At 44.7% G+C, this 19,609-nt stretch overlaps 2 protein-coding genes across 3 annotated transcripts; one reads left to right on the top strand and one right to left on the bottom strand.

The window, feature by feature from the left end:
* Positions 1-711: 711 nt before the first annotated feature.
* On the bottom strand, positions 712-6,011 carry ckba (creatine kinase, brain a). Of its 2 annotated transcripts, none has more exons than XM_037125314.1 (8): positions 5,853-6,011; positions 2,545-2,732; positions 2,281-2,435; positions 2,067-2,199; positions 1,539-1,710; positions 1,325-1,448; positions 1,003-1,192; positions 712-890 (listed from the first exon to the last, which is right to left on the bottom strand). In XM_037125314.1, exons 1-8 carry the CDS (start codon positions 5,873-5,875, stop codon positions 712-714), a joined length of 1,164 nt encoding a protein of 387 aa, XP_036981209.1. In that variant the 5' UTR covers positions 5,876-6,011. The 2 variants fall into 2 exon arrangements, with proteins under 2 accessions (XP_036981209.1, XP_036981210.1); XM_037125315.1 differs by lacking the exons at positions 2,545-2,732; positions 5,853-6,011 and adding exons at positions 3,131-3,332; positions 3,705-3,849.
* trmt61a (tRNA methyltransferase 61A) lies at positions 4,006-19,100 on the top strand. Its single transcript, XM_037125317.1, has 4 exons — positions 4,006-5,316; positions 6,991-7,331; positions 13,107-13,373; positions 18,376-19,100. Exons 2-4 carry the CDS (start codon positions 7,001-7,003, stop codon positions 18,675-18,677), a joined length of 900 nt encoding a protein of 299 aa, XP_036981212.1. The 5' UTR covers positions 4,006-5,316; positions 6,991-7,000; the 3' UTR covers positions 18,678-19,100.
* Positions 19,101-19,609: the final 509 nt, after the last annotated feature.

Here is a 19,609-nt window from a genome sequence, read left to right on the forward strand (position 1 = left end):
TCACTTTTACAAATCAGCTGACAGATCTTAAGTTGCACCTTCATGATGTTGGAAAATTTGAATAGAAAAAGTGTCTATGCTATGATAGAAACTGGATCCTACATTTCCCATAATGCAGCTCAATAGCATCTTCAGCCCCTGAAGCCACTAGAATGGTGCATTTCATAAGTGTTAAACTTTAAGCATCCCCATGAATGAAAGTGCTACGTTAGAGCTGGAGCTTTAAGGAAACAGGTCTACCAGACATCCTGTGCTGCATTCAGGGACTGAAGTTTGTCTCATCTTGTGAACCTGTGTGTCGATCTGTGGACAGATGTCTTCCAGCTGGAGTCTGAATAGAAATAAACAAGTTTGACTAAGTCAGTGTGAAGTTGTGTTAACATGGTGGTTCAGTCTGGTGTAGTGGAGGTTTGTCCTGTGTGAATACCAGGATTATAACTTTGTTCTTCAGAAGAGAAGCAGGCTGCTTTAGGCTGAATGTCATCAGGGCAAGTAGATTAAATCATATGAAGGTGACAAAGAACTTAACATTTTTTTTTTATTTTATTCCATCCTCAACGTACAAGAACTTTCATCTTAAATAAACAAATTCAAACTGTAATACAGAGTGCATTCCAGGACAGAGTCAAACAGTCATTTAGAGGGAGGGAGGAGAGGGCACTGGGAGAGGGAGCGTAAAGGGCAGGAGTGTCGTTGGCTGTCAGGATGGCTTTACTTCTGGGCGGGCATGATGTCGTCGATGGACTGGCCCTTCTCCAGCCTCTTCTCCATGTCCACCAGCAGCTTGACTCCATCCACCACCATCTGCACCAGCTCCACCTCAGAGAAGCCCAGTCTGTCAGCGTTGGAGATGTCAAACACTCCGCCCACAGCGGCCGTGTCCACACCACCTGATGGGAAAGACCAATTATTAAACTTCCATTTGCCATGATCACTGTCTAGAACTTTTAGGGCAAGAACTGCATTTACAGCAAAATATTAAAATAGTTAAGTTTTACTGACCAGTTCCACGTTTCTGCAGCCTCATCCTCTTGAGAACCTCCTCAAACTTGGCATGTTTGCTCATGTTGGGCAGCTTCACGTGCACACCTGCACGCAGGCCAGTGCCCAGGTTAGATGGGCAGGTGAGGACGTAGCCCAGGTGCTCGTTCCACATGAAAGCGTGTCCTCTGTCCTTGAACAGGCTCTCAATCTAAAAATAAAATAAAAATAATAATAATAATAATAATAATAATAATAATAATAATAATAATAATAATAAGGTTCATGCATCATATAAGTCAATAGACTTATTTAGACAAACTCAAACACATTTTCTTCTCACCTTGGTGAGTCCGGTGCAGAAGCGTTCGAACACCTCCTTCATGTTTCCGCCTTTCTGCATAGAGATGACACGCAGGTGGTCCTCCTCATTCACCCAAACCAGGAATGTCTTGTTATCGTTGTGCCTTCACACAGAAAATATTGGTCAGTTTCCTTCAAAATTAAATCTCCAAAGCAGAAAGGTTTGGTGAGAATCAGCGAGGATTAGTTCTCACCAGATGCCCCTGGCGTCGGGCCAGTCGCGGGCCATCCCTGAGGCCAGCAGCAGAGGAGACACTGGCTTGTCAAACAGGAAGTGGTCGTCGATGAGCTGCTGCTGCTCAGCGTCGGTCATGTTCTTCAGAGCGTAGTATTTGCCCTTCAGGTCTCCGCTCAGAGAGGCCAGAGCTGCAGGGAGAATGAAAATGTCAAATATAAAATGCATATCACAAACACAGGTGGCCATTTTGGATCAACATCCTGTGAAGGACTCTTCAGTGTCAGTCTCATGTTGGCCTTTACTGTACTGCACCAAAGTAACCAAGTAAGCTGCTGTCATCTCTTGTATGACCACTAGAGGGCGCCCACTGCTGCAGAACTGAGCCCAGCCAGCATCACACTGACTTCACTGAGCATCACTGTGGTTCAGGCCACAGACTTCTACTGTAAAACTGTCTACAGAATCACTGAGCAGCAGTCATCAGTCCAGTCAGTGATTCAGCATGACAAACAACCTGCATAATAAACTGAAGTGGCATCTTTACCTTCGATGGAGAGCGACTCCACAGCACGTCTCTCTCCTCGGCTGCAGTGAGGTGGCAGGCAGAAGCCGCGGATGCTGCGGCCTGTTCGGACGCGGGAGCTCAGGACGTAGTTGGGGTCCAGGTCGTCTCCACCCTGAGGAGAACCACACACACACGTGTTAGTGTCTGCTCAGGTGTTACAGTCAGCCATGAAGCCTGACAGAAGGCTGCGTACCTTCAGGTTGGCGGAGTTGAGGTCGGTCTTGTGCTTGTCTGTGGGTTTGTATCCTCCATGTCTGTCCTCAATGATGGGGTCCAGCAGATCCTTGAAGACCTCGTATGTCTCCTCATCACCGGCGACGCAGCCCACAGTCATGATGAAGGGGTGGCCTGCACACAGAGTCAGAGTCAGAGAAGACAACACAGGACAGACAAAACATCCTGACTACATCAATGTGCTGAGTGTCATCAGGTCTCAGGATGGACTGTGTGACTGTACCAGGATTATCAACCCCTGTCTGAATGACACCATCTATGGTGAAGCCGTTGGGTGTAGGCCGCTCTCTCAGCTTCATGTACATTTCCAGGGTTAAGAACTTGGCCATGATGTTGTTGTGCTGACTGAGATCAGGGAACTCATCCTCTGCTGACAGGCCCTTCAGGGTCAGCTGGGCCATACCCTCAGAGCTGAACAGAAATACAGTCTACAGGGTGAGCAGGGTCACCTGAGTGGACACACCTCAGAGACATCACATTACTACTGAGGTTTAAACATGAGGAGTGAGTGAGGCAGTGAAGGCAGCAGTGGATTATCAGCTGCTGCTCTGCACACATTATGTAACACTGTAATCTTTACCATTTGCTGTAAAGCGGTGTGATATTACTGTGATAATGGAGGCCCATTCTGACTGACTGAGCGCTGCATATGTCTCTACATGTTGGTCGTAGTTTATCCCCTCGGCAAGGTCACAGTGTAAAAAGCTGTTAGAGCTGCTGTCAGAGCGCTGAGCGCCGCTGCGGCCATTAAACGCGTCGATGAGGCAGAACAGATGGCAGTTTGGCCGAAAAGCCGCTTTTGTTTTTACCTGGGTTATCAACCCCGGTCTGAATGACATCATCCAGAGTAAATCCACTGGGTGTCTCTTTGCTCCTCAGCTTCTCGTACATGGCAGCAGTCAGGACCTTGGCCATATGATTGTTGTGTTTGGTGAGGTCCGGGTACTCCGCCTCCGAGGAGTACTTCATCTTCATCTGGTTGTGTGTGGCACCGAAAGGCATGGCTGATCCCTGAGCGGAGGATGGAGGGAAGAGACGGTGAAAAGCAGCCAGATTAACCGAACAAAGAGCGTCGAGAGCCGGTTTACAGCGACATTATGATGGATGGAATATTTTAGCTCAGATCATTAATATCCCGCAGTGAACAAAGTGTCCTGGATGCGTTTCGACAGGTGCAGAAATTAATAAAACACGCATCGTTACATTTGGTACAATTTTACTGATCCACTCCAGCAGCTAACACGAGTCTTTGTGTTGAGGAGCGGATTTATTTATGAGGCCGACAGAATCTGTCTCGACCGCCCAGAAATCATTTAACCGTTAAAAATCAAAGATACGCTGTCGTGTGTCGGAATTTGGTGTTGAATTAAATAATATTCCTACCTGTTGTCGTCGGACTTGTGGACTACTACTACTAGTGGTTGATACAAAGATCCCTATTTTTCCGGCCGAGGAGCTCTCAAACCTCCAGTAGCGTCCCAGCAGATCTGCGCTCGGTCAGATGGATCAGATCGTCCTTTATAGGAAGCCATCTCTCCTCCCATTGGTCAGTATTTGTAGGCCCATTCATTCAATTGGACGCGCTGATTTGTCCGCTGTGTGCAGCAGAGACTCCGCACACCGACCACTAACTCTACTTTCTGTGCAAAACTGCAGATAAAATTAAATTATGCGATCCAATCCAACAAAAGATGGATTCATAAGATCGATCACATGTTATTCCAATATCCTGTTAAGCTGCGTTCAAGGACCCTGTAGTTCTCTGATGGAATCTGAAGTACATGTACTTCTTTAGTACTACATTTGAGTACAATTTTGAGATTATTGTGCTTATTATTTTCATTTTGTGTTACTCCATATTTCCACTACATGCTGGAGGCAGGTAATGTACTTTCACTCAAATAACACTCTTGAGAACATTTTAAATAACTGAATGTGATACAACAAATCAAACTGCACACATGATGTTAACTCACTGACAGTGATATTAGTTACATTTCAGACCAGAAACATACATTCAAAACATATAATCATCTCAGAAAATGTTTGTTATAAACTACATAACATTATGGAGGACTGAAACTGAAAATTTCTGTTCTGATGATCTCTTTTCTGTTTTTATTCACCTAATTTTACTAAGTCAACTATTTACCTAATCCCTGTATCATATCATCAGAACCAGCAAAAGAAAAATGCTGCATACAAATAAGAGACAAGACCAAAAACCTACATACAACACATGTCATCGTCTCATCAAATGTGTAATAATGTGACATTAAATCACATTAAATGCACCAAACATCCTTTCTGCCCCTGTATTTATACTCATTTGTATGAATCCCACAGTTATCTAGTAGAATTATCATCACCATGACCAAGAAAAGTGATAATATTTAACTGATAATGTAATAAAAAAGACCTTTTTTCTGCACAACTCTCACTTTTGATGCTTTAAGTACTTTCTACTACTACATATGTACTTTTACTTGAACAATATTGTAAATACAAGATTTATTTTTACTTGTATTAAAGAATTTTAACAGTGTGGTATTGCTTCTTTTACCAAACAAAGGATCTAGATATTATTTGAGATGATAATCGTAGTTTACTCTCTTTTCTACAATTCAAACATGGTGTAAATGAGCTTCGTAGTAATAGAAAGCTCATGTGTCCGGGCCTCCATACGTGAACATTAAGATTTGCGGTGTCTTGGGATGAAAAGCAGATTCATTAGATGTCTAAATCATCTGGAGCGTCTCTTTGAATCGATTTTGAGGGCGGAAGAAGTTTACTAATCCGTGAAGCGGCTCAACATCCGCTCGTCTCTACTCAACTTCCTGTGAAAACAAGACCACGTGTGGGGACTGAATGAATGAGCTGCCGTCAGTGCCTCCACACGCACTTTCTTCAGCATTAAAAGCTAAATTTGTGGGTCTCGGACCGTTTTTTCTGTCCGTTTTGATTGCGAAGCCAGCGGAAGCCATTTTAAGAGACGGTAGGTTGAGCGTCAGTCAACGGTTATTGTACGTTCGAAGCGTAACGGTTATGGTGGCTAACGTTAGCATGTTAGCTAGTTAGCAAGTGAAAGCAGCGGTTGAAACACACAATTCAGCGGCAGTTGTTAGCAAAATATGCTGACAGACGCTTTACACTGTGACCTTTATGTGTGTGAGAGGTTAGAAACTGTGCTGTACACTTGAAAACGCATTAAAAGTTAGCTAAGGTTGCTACCTAGCAGTCGTCGGTAACAGCTAACGTTTCTGTCAGTTGGGATGATATCATGGCTGGGTAACGTTACAGAAACCTTTATGTGTTGTGTTTCTCCATCGACCTGTGTTTCTCCTTACTTTAACCTGTGGCTAAATGTATCCTTCACCCACAATCAAGTTTAAATAACAAGCTAACCATACAAGTAATCCCAATCACGATAAACGATTAAAGTTTGAAGTAGACACAAAATCAAATTTCTCCAACAAACATCAAAAATGTGACTAAAAACGATTAAAGATACGATTCATGCATGTCACTCACATATTCTCAATGTTGTCCGACATGTTATTTGTCCCTTTTTTTTTTTCGTGTAGAAACAAAGAAGATCCGCCGTTTTCTGTCTGAATCTACTGTAACTGAAATAACTGGTTTTTGTGCGTGACAGTCTGTGGTAGAGCTGGTTACCATGGCAGAGCTGGTAACCATGGCAACGATGCTCACCAGCATCCTGCCCCAGATGCATCATGGATGTTGACTGTGAAGCTACAGCTACATCACTCCACTATCTGACAAATAAGCATCAGTTTAACCATTTAATTGTATAAAATGTACTAAGTTGATTTCGTGGCAACTTGACCTTAATGTCCACAATAATACACAAATTAAAATTAGACAGGGGTATTGGGACTTGGGTGCATATATGCATGTTTTCATTCACTCAGTTAAAGGGGAGCTCCACTGATTTTACACCCCAGTCTGTGTTCACAGGTCTTTGGGAGTACAACTGCACGAAATCTTAAAAACTGCCTCCTCGTGGATGGAGGCTAAAGGCTAAAGTGGCCGCTACTAGCATAATAATGTACTTTATGTCATATCCACTTGTATTCTGAGGAGGTTATACCGTAAGTTATAGTATTATGATTACTGAAGCCCCAGCAGCACCTACAAGGCTATAGAAGCGTTAGCTAAACAGTAACTGAGAAAGTTAGTAGTATTTGCTTGATAAAGACACTAACCTAGATCTTCATGAATAAATTACATGTTCATTTCAAGTGCCTAGTTGCCAGAAGTTGGGCTCAGAATCTGTGGTAGAGATAATAGAGATTCCTATGAATATGACTTGAGAGCATCCATGATCGACGGCTGTATGGAGTTAGTTGTATGAAGAACAAAACACTGTGCTTTGACATTATAAAGCACAGCCTCGCTATTATGAAACGCTTTTATATTTGGTTTTCAGGCATCACATTGGATGTGTTGGAGCTTTCAGAAAAATATGTCTTCTGCCAACGCAAACATTAAGTTTTGGGGCTGTAAAATAGAGAAAAGCAGGCATTTGATGTTCAAAACAAGAATCTGGGACCTTCAGAATAATGTGGAGAATTGTACATGTCTATTGTAAGAATCTGATTTGTTGCTGACGATTGTTCTGTGTCAATCTCTCATCTCCTTGTCACAGAGAACTCACCATGAGTTTTGTTGAGTACTCCGACTTCATTCAGGACGGGGACGTCGCCATCATCTACCTGGGTCACGACTCCTTGATGCCCGTCAAGGTGCAGCAGGGCGCCCAAACACAGACACGCTACGGAGTCATTCGCCACTCCACGGACCTGATCGGTCAGCGTTACGGGTCGAAGGTCACCTGCAGCAAGGGTGGGTGGGTCCACGTGCTCCACCCGACACCTGAGCTGTGGACGGTCAGCCTGCCGCACCGCACACAGATCCTCTACACCACCGACATCGCCACCATCACCATGATGCTGGAGCTGAAGCCGGGATCCGTCGTCTGCGAGTCAGGTGAGGGTTAATTCAGGTGGATCAATGAAAGCCACACAAATACAGATTCAATCAATCTCTATATAATTGTCTATATAAGGATTGGATTTCAACAAGCAGGGAAGCTACAGCTGTTAGCCGTGTTGCTAACATTTATTTATCATGTTTAGCAACAGATAATCCCAAAATAGTTTACTGTGACTGCCAGGAATGTAATTCAAAATTTGTCTCTCATGCATTCAAACATCCTCATCTTGGCATCTCAGTAGTCACCACATCCTGGAAGTTCCTGTGAGACTTTATGTTAATAAATATTTTTGCTGGAATGAGGGAGCAAGTCAGAAATAGAAAATGGCATAGTAAAAGAAAATACCACTGGAAATAATAACAAATATTGTAATTGTTTGAGACAAAAATTGATTGTCCAAAATGTCAGAGGTTGAAGGTTGAGGGTCGATTTGTTTCTTGCTGGTGAATATCGTTTAAAGTCCCAGCTATGTTCGATGAGTGCCTGTGGCTCTAGTTTTTGCAGTGTATGCCACACCTTTGGATTTGGTCGGTGCATGTCTGGCTGCCTGATTAAGTGGAATCGGTGTTGGAGCCCGACTGTGAGAGAAATCACTCTGATTGGCTGTTCCAGCCCCCTGAGCCCGTCACTGCAGTATCCATGATTACACTCGGTTGGTGCAGTTTCTCTTCCTTGGTGCAGTGACATTTTAATCAGACATGTTCTCCATTAAAAGTGGCTATTAGCTAAAATGTTGCTACATTATCACAATGGTTTGTATATCCACAGTTCAGGGTCTTGTGGTTGTCTTGCTTCAAATGACAAATACAGACTTCTGCCATATCACATCTCTGTACCACCAGTATGCAGACTTATTTCCTCCCTTGGCCATCAGCTGTGGTCTTTGCGGTGTCTTCAAGTCAACTTTTTGGCCGAGAAACGTGCAACATGAGGCTGTGCGAGAGTCAGTGTTCATCACAGCTAGTTTGTTTGTGTCCAGAAACTACAGACAACCTTAGGCAAGCGTATTAAGGCCATAACAGTCTTCTCCTTCTATGTGTCTATGAGCTGGAACTGCTATGAAACCATTGAATCAAGTATAAATCCAGTTTTATGTTCACGGTCAAGGTCTCTCATGGGATGATTTACTCTCTTGCTGCCTTTATTTTATCATCTATCGAGCGTCATGTCTTCACCACTGCAGCTGATTTTAGTCGTCTTGTTCACACCTTTCAGTCTGAGAGCCTCAGCTGTTGATACTGAGCATCATGCGACGGCGACAGATGTGTCAAAGTCAATTATGTAATCCAGTGTTTCTGTCTGATATTTCCTTCTGCCTCGTCTTCACCTCCACCCCTCCATTTGCTGAATTGCCCTCAATCCAGAGTGCGTGTCGTTGTGTTTTCCGTGCGGTTTCTTCCAGTTGTAGGGCGGTGAGGAAGGGGGGGATGGGAGAGGATGTTAAACGTGTGTGTGCTGCAGTGCTTCATCATGCTTTACTGCTGCCAGCCCTGCGCATGACACTTTATTGATTGTATTGAGTGGAAGTGTGTGTGTGTGTGTGTGTGTGTTGAGATTGGAGGGGTCTGCAGGGTGATGAATGAGTGCTGTAGGAAATCTGTTTAGTCAGCACACACACCAGCAGTATGGAGGGCTGCGCTATCTGCATCAGCATCACGTTACATCGGCCCTTTTTAATGCATATTTAACACTCTGCATCCACGTACACGCATCAGATTGAAACTCCCCCCAGGAAGTGTTATCACATTCAAATAGTGGTTTGAACAGCAGATAAAATGCTGGTTTATTAAATCACTTATTGAACGCAGCTTTTTATTAGCCGCACACAGCAGCACATGAGTGTCTTTGAGGGTGCTAATCGGCGCTTGTACGACACGGTGGTGGCTCATAACGTTCTGCATGATGGCCTATAAACAGCGTGTGCTGTCCCGCGGAGGGGAGACGTTTTGTGAGCGAGCTGTGCGAACATGCGGCGATTAGAGGTGATAATTTTGTTTCACTTGGCCTACATGCCAAGTCTGCTGAAGGAGCATGCGGTCATGCAGAGGAGTCACCTTGGAGGCAGCTTGTTCTGGCTGTTTGAAGCTTTCTATTAACTGTATGTTGCTTTTTTTTTGCCTGTATCAGATCTCCACATCAGGCAGGCTCCAGTGCCAGCATACTCAGCAAATCCTCTGTGTAACTCAAGGGCCTTTGAGTCGTATTGTGAAATGACAGTCATAGAAATGTCAACCAGGCAGGGGGCACAGGTGGTGCAGATGTGCAAATTCTAGTTTCAGTTCCTAGGGTTCAGTTCAGATGGTAGTTGAGGAACCTAAAAAACAAGGAAAGGTCAATACATCACTGAATCCTGCTGTGGTGCCAGAAAGGCCTGGCTGTCTACTGATGGAGAAATGCCCCTAGAAAATGAAAGAAGATTTGTAGTCCCTGGTGTACAAGCCTTACTCACTAGCAGCAAGCAGTCACTCTCAAGATCTGCCAGAAAAGACGACCTACATTTGGCCTTGAAGCTGATTCACAGCAACATTCAGGGTTTGGTAGTTTTGCTCAGGCCACAGGCACATAAGTGGGTTAATGGTTACTCTCTAACTTTCACTCTTTAAGATTGCCTGCTGGGAAAATGAGTTCCTTGACCTCTATCCTCGCTGTCCTTCTCCACCCAGATAATGTTGACTGTGATATTACCAGGGAACAGAAAGCAGTGCTGACCTACAGTCCAGGTCAGCAGCCCCCCTCCCCCACCACTCTTGTATCACGTCTTCCTCTCGTACAGTAGCTGCCCACTGACATGACGTCTTGTTCTGAGAGATTACAAATGTGGATATGAATCATGGGTCATCTTGACCATTTGCATCAAAGCAAAGCTTTCTTTAAAGGGCAGTTTCATCATCATCTGTGTTATTGCTGCTCTTCAGCAGAATGTGGCCACCACCCTTTTGTCTGAGGGTCAAACAGAGGTTTTATTTCCTCTCTATGAAACCCAAAGCACACACGGTCGGATACCACTTCTTTATATCACAAACTAGATGGTCTCGCTGCTTCACAGACGAGTCAGCAGCTGCTCAGACTGAGCATCAGAGCCTGACTGTTTAGGTTCTTCACAGTTTTCTCTGTGCTTTGTGTTTCAAGGTTTCATCTTTGCTCGGAGCGTTTTTTGTCCTCGAGTGTTTCCAAGTTTAACACCGACTGCAGACAGCTGACACGATGACTTCAGGCAACTGTTTTGATAATGTGTTCATTCTTGACTCATTCGTCACTATGGATCAAACCAATACTTGGTGCATATAGTTGATAAGTAGTCCTGGTTTAGAGGAACGTTGTTGTATGACTGTAGAACTTGCTGTCGCATGTTCAGCACTATTATACGTCTCTAGGACCAGTTTCAGATCCTCTGCTGATGAATAAAAGCGCCAGTTTAAGAACAAAAGTTAAAGAGTTGTGCTCTTGCATCACATTTCATTCTGAATTTACAAATCTCTGACGTGAGTTTAGACACAACTCCTGATGTTGAGTGTATTTTCCGGTGGTTTTGGCTGTTGATAAACCAGGATGGAAACCGGATGCGTCAGCAGCACCCTGGCACGAAGCCTGAGGTCCAGAGTCGGTTCTGTGCTGATTGATCGTGTGTTTATGCGGCTCGAGTTCAGACAGCGTTACGGCTCTGGGTTCACCATCACTCAGACAGAACTGGAGCTGCACAGCCATTTCCTCTCAGCAGTAAACTGTACGTTACAGACGGAGATCGATCCGCCCAGCCCGACTATCACAATGTGAGGCTGCAGCTTCTTGTGTTGTTGCATCGGATCATGCAGCTGTTTTAATGTATCATGCTGAAGAATTGCCACGTATAGACTAAGTTCTGTTCAGTTTTGCACAATTGTCAGGGTTTGTACAGAGTCTTGAGGTAGTTTGTCCCACTAGAGTTGCCGTAAGGTTTGAGGAGTCGGCTCACCACTGTCTCACCGCTCTCAGCCAGCCGAGGAAGCTTTCTCCCATCGCCACCGACATACAACCTCGTGCTGGGTTGTAAAGGGTCTTTAAATGTCTGTAACTGAGCTGAAGAAGTTGAAAACACTAATGAAGGTTTATTAAGAAAGATTAACAAACAGTGCATCTAGATGTGACATTAGGTGCACTTGTCATGTCATGAACGAATAACTTTGTTGGGTCTTATCCACATGTTTTATTTCAAAGACAGAAAGAGAGAGAACATCTTGTAGGTGGAAAATAACGGCCTGTCTCGCTTCTGAGAAATCATGCTCACTAAAACAAACAAAAGGGACTGAAAATATAAAACGTCCTTGATGACACGTTATCAACAATTGTTTGGTGGTTGTTTGTTTCAGGACTTTGGTGTTGCATTACCTCATGTATTAATATCTGTATATAGTCACTGAATGTCTGTGTGGTCACTCAGATCATCCAGAACAACCAGCACAGTCAGTCCTTCAACTATAAAGATAAAATATCTTGATCGCTAATGAGGTAATTGAAGCATAAAGCGTGTCTGACAGTTATTATTATCTCTCTTTGCTGCTCCGGTTTAGTTTTTTTCTCCTTATTTACATCTGTGTGTCTTCATTCCGGACGTCCGCTGCATTCATCCACAGTTTCCCATTTACTCTTGTTTTCCCGTCACGCACCATTCAGCTCAGCAGTGTGAGGTTTTTAGCAAGTCAAAGTGTTGCTGAGGGGTAAACATTGCTCTCTTTGTCGCCACACTAACAAAGGCGGCGGTGACGTAATGTCAGGAGGAGGAGAAGAAGAAGGGGGGGGCGAGGATGGGCGCCAACTGTGTTCTCGATGCTCAGTTCCCCCCAACAGCAAGTCACATGAACGGAGTTATTTCTGTTGCCGTAGAAATCACACACTCACATCCCTCTTTTTGCTAACTGCACATTAGCGGGCATTAAGGAGCAGCCCGAGCGCTGCAGGGCAGAGAGGGCCCACTCAGAAATGTAGCATCCACTTATCAGGCCGAGTGGAGAGCGACGCAGTGTGAAGATGTGGGTGTGTGTTGTACTGTAGTAACAGCTGTGAGCTCCTTTGTTTAGACTACATCAGGACGGAGGGAAGCTCTAAACGTCATTTCAGACATAACAGCATGTACATGTGAGGTTTTTTTTCATAGATTAAATGTGGTTATGTCCACGTTGTACTCGGACAAACAACCTTTTTCTTTATCTGGTTTGAGGACCTGAATGTGCAATGTCGTGTGAACTGACGTCCAAAAAGCCTCTCGTCAGGATTCATGGAGCATATGGGACAGCTTGTATCCTTTGCTTTACTTTCAAAATGCAAAGTATGTCCAAAGAGCAGCTGTTCAGTGTCAACCAAAAACGATATGCAAAGTTATCTTTTGCAAAATGCAAGCTAATAAGACGAGTGACTAGAAGGCGGCAGGCAGGGACAATGAGTATTGAAACGGTTTCAAATAACATCGATATTCGGCTACATTAGCTAACACAAATGTACATTTTTCATCACCTTTTATAGATTTCAGGAGCGCACAAAGACTAATCTCAGACTCTCCACACCATCATGTGTCCCTGAGTCGCTGCTCTTCTTTATTGGAACCCACGCAGTATCAATGAGACAAGAAAAATAAATTATCAGCCACATGTCAAGAACAGAACATGACTGAAATGACTCATAATAGCAGCAATCTGTACTGCAAAACAAAAACAACATTACCACAGACACACAGCAGCAAAAAAACTAAATTAAATTAAATTGTATTCGTTCTCCATGTGGTGTCTCTGTCGCAGGGACCGGCAGCGGCTCGCTCTCCCACGCCATCCTGCGCACCATCGCCCCCACGGGTCACCTCCACACGGTGGAGTTCCACCAGCAGCGGGCGGAGAAGGTGGCGGAGGAGTTCAAGGAGCACCGCGTGGATCACCTGGTCACCGTCAGGAACCAGGACGTGTGCCAGGACGGGTTCGGAGTGAGCGGGGTGGCAGACGCCGTCTTCCTGGACATCCCCTGCCCCTGGGACGCCGTGAGGCACGCCAAGACCGCCATGAAGAGACAAGGTAGGACACCAGAGATCTGAAACTTCAGTGATGGCCTCAGTCAGCCTGATGCAAGAACTCCCAGATTATATAACTCACAGAGCTGCAAATGACAAAAATCCAAAAATGTGATTTTATTTCATATATTAAACGTAACAGTAGCATCAGAGAGCGTCCGGTCGAGTAAATACTGTTGAAATATTTCCCCGTATGTAAACATGTATGTGTATATGTGGCTTGAGAGGAACATCCAGCATCACTTGACACTGACTCCTCTGTGACTCGTCGTGGCTCAGCAGCAACATGACTGTGACTGAGTACATTTTAAAATACCAGCCACTGAAAATGATTTCCCCTCCGGCTGCGTCGCCTCGCCCTGCACTCCCCGAGCGGCCATCGATCCTCGCCAACGCAGCACTCATTAACTTTGCCCTTCCGTGTGTGTGTGTGTGTGTGTGTGTGTGTGTGTGTGTGTGTGTGTGTGTGTGTGTGTGAGAGAGACTCTGTTTGTTCCTGGTCACAGAATAAACTCAGCCGTTGAAGCAAAAAGGGAGCAGCAGCATGTCCGGGCAGGTTGTCAGCTCGCTCAGGTGGTCAGTGTTTGGAAGTAAAGTCAATATTTAAATCCCACAGATGAAGCGCATAGCAACGTATTCTCTCTTATGAGTCTTTCAAATAGGGTTGTTAATGATTAATCATCGATTGATTGAAAATATAAGAGCTGCAACTGTTTTAATGATCGATTGCTCAATCAATGATTAATGTTTGAGTCATTATTTAAGAAGAAAAAGTCCAAATAATCTGTAATATTCCAGCCTTGGGCACTGATCAACATTTCTCACCTTTTTCTGACATTTTACAAACCAAACAACTAATTGTACAATCAAGGAAGTGATCAGAGTTAATTGGAGTGTGTTTTAAAGAAGGAAAACCCTCCAAACTTTCTGTCTCAGCGACTTAAAGATCCACAACCGACTCAGTCTTCTTACTCAAATCAACTTCTCCCATGAACTGATGCTGAAAACAGAGCGATGCTGCATCTTTAATATACACAGGATCAGTGTTTTATGAGCGTGAAGGTTTGAGTACACGCTCGTATTCCTGAGGCTCATAAATGCAGCGTGATTTTATAAAGTAAGCCCCAATATGAAGAGGAATGCAGCTCCCTGTCCTCCTCCCTGAATCCCTTTTATGGTGCCACTGCTGCATATTCCTTTCATTAGCTGTTGACCCTCTGCACACACACACACACACACACACACACACATACAGATACTGATAAATAGAGTGCAGCCATTGTAGAAGCAGTCCCATGACCATACAGGGTTATGCTGCAGGGAGAGAGCTGGTGAATGTGGCTCCATAAGGACAGGCTAGATTTACTTCCCACTGCTCAGACGGGATGTTTTCTCCAGAGAGCCGGCGCCGAGCTGAGCACCTCTGCTTCGGGAAAACGCTTCAACCGAAGAGTTAAAAAGATAGAAAAGTGGGTAAAATGAAACCTGGGGAAGGTCTGAGGAGTCGTGTGACAGGAAGCAGGTTTTTATGTTAAACTGTTAACGACAAAGTTTGTCACAGCGCTCATCGACGCGTGGTTCCTGTTTCTGTCGCAGACGGACTCCAGATATTTTCTCAGGCTCCAGATAAAGTTGCTGTGAGCTGTTTCACTCCAGCGTTCGACAGGGGCAGTGAAATATTTCTCCTTTTTTTTCCCCCTCCTCAGAGTTGTAATTCTTCTAACGTTCTGGCCCTCAGCCCGGCCCTTTCTTTAGTAGCACCATGAATCCTTGCCCTCCCTCCCTGCTCACACAAACGCTCTTATTATGCAACCGTGAACCAAACAGGACCCATGAACACACACACTCAAGCACCTGATAAGGAATCATAGATTCACGCATGTATAGATCCTAGATGTGGACGTACGGTTGACATTCGAGGGTTATTAATAACCACCCGAGACGCCTTTGTATAATCATCAACTCGACCTCTCCCTGTGTGTTCGTCCTGGTTGCTAGGAGACCATCGGGTTGTGTTTACGGCCGTCTCGAGAGGGAGAACGCCGGTCCTGTTGGTCGAAGGAACGACTGCTATCTGAATCATCCCGAAAAGTGTCCCGTGATGTTTATCAGAGTTCTTCAACACGGCTGCCCTCTGCAGTCCTGCTCCTTCAACTCTACACGCTAGTGACTTCAGAATTTAACAAAAAACAAAAACTTTTGAGTCTCATGCCGTCACCGCTGCGGCAGATTATGTGCGTAAGATTAAACGAGGCAGATTGCAACACAGATGTGTCCTGTGACCCCGATGATGCTCAGGGGGTGAAACTGAAAACAAACTGTGCCGAGCGGAAGGTAGAGGAGAGAGGAAGGATGGAGTCTGCTGCTGCTGCTGCATGTGACTGGAATACAAAGTGGGGCTTCTATAGAAACCACTTTGTAGTCTGAAGAGCACCTTAAGCTGTAATGAATGTGTTTAAAATCATGTGCACGCTGTTAAAGACTTCATTAATCACAAATTTGCTGATATATTATAGAAGTGGTAAATGCAGAGCAGGTGGAATTTGTAGTAAAACTTAGAGTAAATTTAAACTACAGAGAAACTGACAGTATTTGGTGCCTTGATTGCAAACATATATGATAATCTAGTTGCCGGTTCTGGAACAAACCAGGACAACCTGATGCGATATATATATATTTTTTATGAAGAGAGGAATAACTTCCACATCAGCCCACCAGATGTAGAGAAAGGTGCGAAATGTAAGAAATTTAGTTGGAAACATTCAAAAATGTGATCAAAGCATCAGCAGGATGTGAAGTACTGAAGTTAGCGTGTTAACCAGCTAGTTCTGACAACGTCCTGGTCCAAAGCTCCCATCCTGGCGGTGTCAGCACCAACACTCCCCTGGTTCTCCGAGCTCACAGTCCAAACCACTAGCTCCATCGCTACCTGAGCTAACTAGCTAAAAGTTTAGCTGTGTGTAAGTGAAGTCAGTTGACAGGAGGTGTCGAGCGATGATTAATGGATCACAGATGGTGTCGTTCTCATCAGATATACCTGTGTGGCCCCCCCAAAGAAAAGTCTATGTGTGGGAAACACTGGATTGTATTTCTGTTTGTTCAGCACATCGACTTAAAGGTGACGATGTGTCAGTGTTTTCCCTTTTTATGTGGCCAAACAATTAGATTTTTTATCATCTGTCTGCTCAGCAAGATGAGCACAAGATGAGTCAAGATGCGACAATTTCATTTATTCATCACCATTTCAGATTTTAAAGTGTAAAACCTGCAGAGCTGAGTTTGTTTCGTTAACCCTCGCCCCTCCCGTCCCAGCTGTCCCGCTCAGAGTCACATTCTTCCCTCTTCAGGTCAGCCGGTGAAAGTTTTCTTGGCTCGTTGTTCGGGCCTCCCACTGCGATTCACCGCGGGGTTTCATTTAGAGACGAGAGGCCGGCGCTGGTAGGCGATCTCTGTTTCATTAAAGCGTCGGCTCATCCCCCGATGATCAGCAAACTCCAGCCTGGAGCCTCACAGGTCACAGGACTGCTGCGCTTGGGAAAGAAATCTGCTTTCAATGAGTTTTTAGGTGTGAGAAAAACAGATTATTAATAGTAGTCGTAGTATCACCGGCTTCCCTCGGGTGAGTTTATATTTCTCCAGAGTCCATATTTGGTTTATAAACCTGGTTTAGATTATTGATCTTTGTCTGTGGTTGTTGTTTTAACTGACTACACGCAGAGAAAACAATAAAAACACCCTCCTCTCTCTTTTCTGACTCGTCTGACGCTCGGAGGAAGATTTGATTTGCCCAAAGACGCTATCATGTGTTTCCTGGCTGTAATAACCGTGATACCACGGCACATTGTGCAATATTTCTGCGTATCCTGACTCATAAAACTTTAGTTTAATCTCACAAACAGTCACTTCTTCTGTTCCCGCTTGTCCCCATGTGTCGGCCTGTAGAGAACGAGGTTAAGTGGATCAGCCGCCGTCTAATCTTGATCTTTGAGGGAATTGTTGATTAAATTAAACTGTTAGTGACTCTCTCCCCTTTGTGGTGCTGTATCTATCCCTAATTATGGGTCAGATAACTTCAGACGACCAAGTTATCGCTTCAGATTGTTGTGTATATATTGACAGTTAAAGATTGGAGGGTAAATGTGGCCGGTTCTGGTCCAGCTATCCAACTATCTCCATCATCAACCGACTCCATCTCCTCTAGGCAGTCGCAGCTTTTCTGTCAGTAATTCACCAGAAAGCAAGCTGAGATTTTCCCGGACATCTGACATAATCTAATAGAACTTCCTCCTGTTCCTGTTGGACGCTGTAACAGTTCAGCTTGTTTGGACTTTTTAACACGAGAAGAGACAAGTTGGGGTATCCAAGCTCGGGCTACAACATGTTAACTGCACCTGATTAGTTTGCTAGAGATTGAAATGTGATTGGATTCATACTTTCGCCTGACAATGGCAGAATAATTACGAATGGCGGCCAAGAGAAGGAAATCTTTACTGGAAATGAATCCTGGTCTCCTGTATGAGAGTCCACCTCATCTCTTGCTTCGTGGTACTGAGATGTGCATAACTTAACTTCCCAATTACATAATTAACGGGCTTATTTTAGCCGAACTCACAATCTTGTCATGATAAATCTGCTAGCTTGTTAGCATTACACTGGAAAAAGAAGTTGCTCCTCGTGGGGTCGTGGAAATTTTGACAAAACAAGGAAAAATTTGCAGAAAAGAGTGATTTGGTGAGTCGCGGAGCACAAGATGTCCAGATATCTGGAGGAACCACGGACAGAGGATCACTGCAGCCTGGAGGATTCAACCTGAGAACATTTGTCTTCAGGATACATCATCTTGAGTTTCTGCACAAGATGTTGATGTGGATCACTGAGGATCATTGAAATCAGTGTGATTCAGCCTCTGGGGGCCGTGAATATCTGCACAGCAACGCTGCTGAGACACGTGCCGGACTGGACGACCAATATTTAAACATCTGTTCTCTCTCTGTCTCTGTCTCCAGGCGGTCGGGTCTGTTCGTTCTCTCCGTGCATCGAGCAGGTCCAGAGGACGTGCGAGGCTCTGGCGGATCAGGGCTTCGAGGAGATCAGCACCGTGGAGGTCCTGCTGAGAGTCCACGACGTGAGAACCGTCTCCCTGCCGCTGCCAGACTTCGGCCCCGACCCCTCTGCTCAGACGGAGCCCGACGCCGCTGAGAAAACAGGTCCGGTCCAGACCTCCGTCAGCCTGAAGACCACCACCCCGCCCAGAGAGATCCCAGGCCACACAGGGTACCTCACCTTCGCCACCAAACCCAGAACCTAGAGCTCACAGTTATTTATTTCCACCAGCAGTTTAACAGGATGTGGTTTATAATCTGCTTCCTCGCCGCGGTGTGTTCTCCGTGTACATTAATAAGACTGTGATAATCCAGCGGGGGTACCAGGTTCCTCCAGGTCCCGGTTGGCACTGCAGCACCAAGAGGATTTACAGGCTTGTGTTACATAATTTTGAGCTCCTGTCACTTGGCACCGGTTCGTTGCTTGCATCAAGCAAGAGTGAAAAATCAAGTAAACAGTGATTTCAATTGAGAATAATGGGATTTATAACCGACACGATGCCTCCCCTTTTATAAAAAAATCACTTTTATTAAACGTTTTCATCTGTTTGGGGGGAAGAAATGTTTTATTTTTCCAATTTTTTTGCACTTTTGTATTCGGGTAAAATACAATAAATGTGTGGAATGATCCTCGTTTTTCTTCTTGTTGATGAAAAGTCAAAGAAAACAAAGTCCTGTAAATATTAAGTGAAAGGTTTAAACCCTTTTAAAAGCTGTTAAGAGCTGTTAAATCGCCATTGGGCAAGGCGTTGATCACCAACCAGATGGATCAACAGGAGGAACACATTGCTGCATTTTGTTTGGTAACCTTTATCTCCATCGTGGATGCGTACCTGCCAACACTCAGGATATTCTCCGAGCTCTCCCTGTTTTGAATCCTTTCTCCCGTAAATCCCTAACAAGCCTTCACCGCTCGTTAAAGGCCGCCGCTGTTCTCCGTCTGCTGGACACCATTTTGCTCGTCCTGCGTCGGTTTATTCTTCCTCTTCTGCTTCGTCAAGGGTCTCGAACTCTTTAACATTATTTTTTGTGATGCAAGTTTTAAATGCTGACTGTCGAACTTTTGATTTGTTGACAGATTATTGGCAGAAGATCCGACCAGACAAAACTAAAATCGAGCTACTTTGGCTCCAACGCG

This window comes from Acanthopagrus latus, chromosome 16 (genome assembly GCF_904848185.1).
Source record: "Acanthopagrus latus isolate v.2019 chromosome 16, fAcaLat1.1, whole genome shotgun sequence".
In the NCBI taxonomy this organism is placed as follows: Eukaryota; Metazoa; Chordata; class Actinopteri; order Spariformes; family Sparidae; genus Acanthopagrus; species Acanthopagrus latus.

Coding starts and splice junctions, on each gene's coding strand:
- ckba (XM_037125314.1), bottom strand. CDS start 5,875: ATGTCGGACAACATTGAGAATAT. Junction 2,200..2,280: donor TCAACTCCGCCAACCTGAAG/GTACGCAGCCTT, acceptor GGTTCTCCTCAG/GGTGGAGACGACCTGGACCC. Junction 891..1,002: donor GCTGCAGAAACGTGGAACTG/GTCAGTAAAACT, acceptor CTTTCCCATCAG/GTGGTGTGGACACGGCCGCT.
- trmt61a (XM_037125317.1), top strand. CDS start 7,001: ATGAGTTTTGTTGAGTACTCCGACTTCATTCAGGACGGGGACGTCGCC. Junction 7,332..13,106: donor ATCCGTCGTCTGCGAGTCAG/GTGAGGGTTAAT, acceptor TCTCTGTCGCAG/GGACCGGCAGCGGCTCGCTC. Junction 13,374..18,375: donor GACCGCCATGAAGAGACAAG/GTAGGACACCAG, acceptor CTCTGTCTCCAG/GCGGTCGGGTCTGTTCGTTC.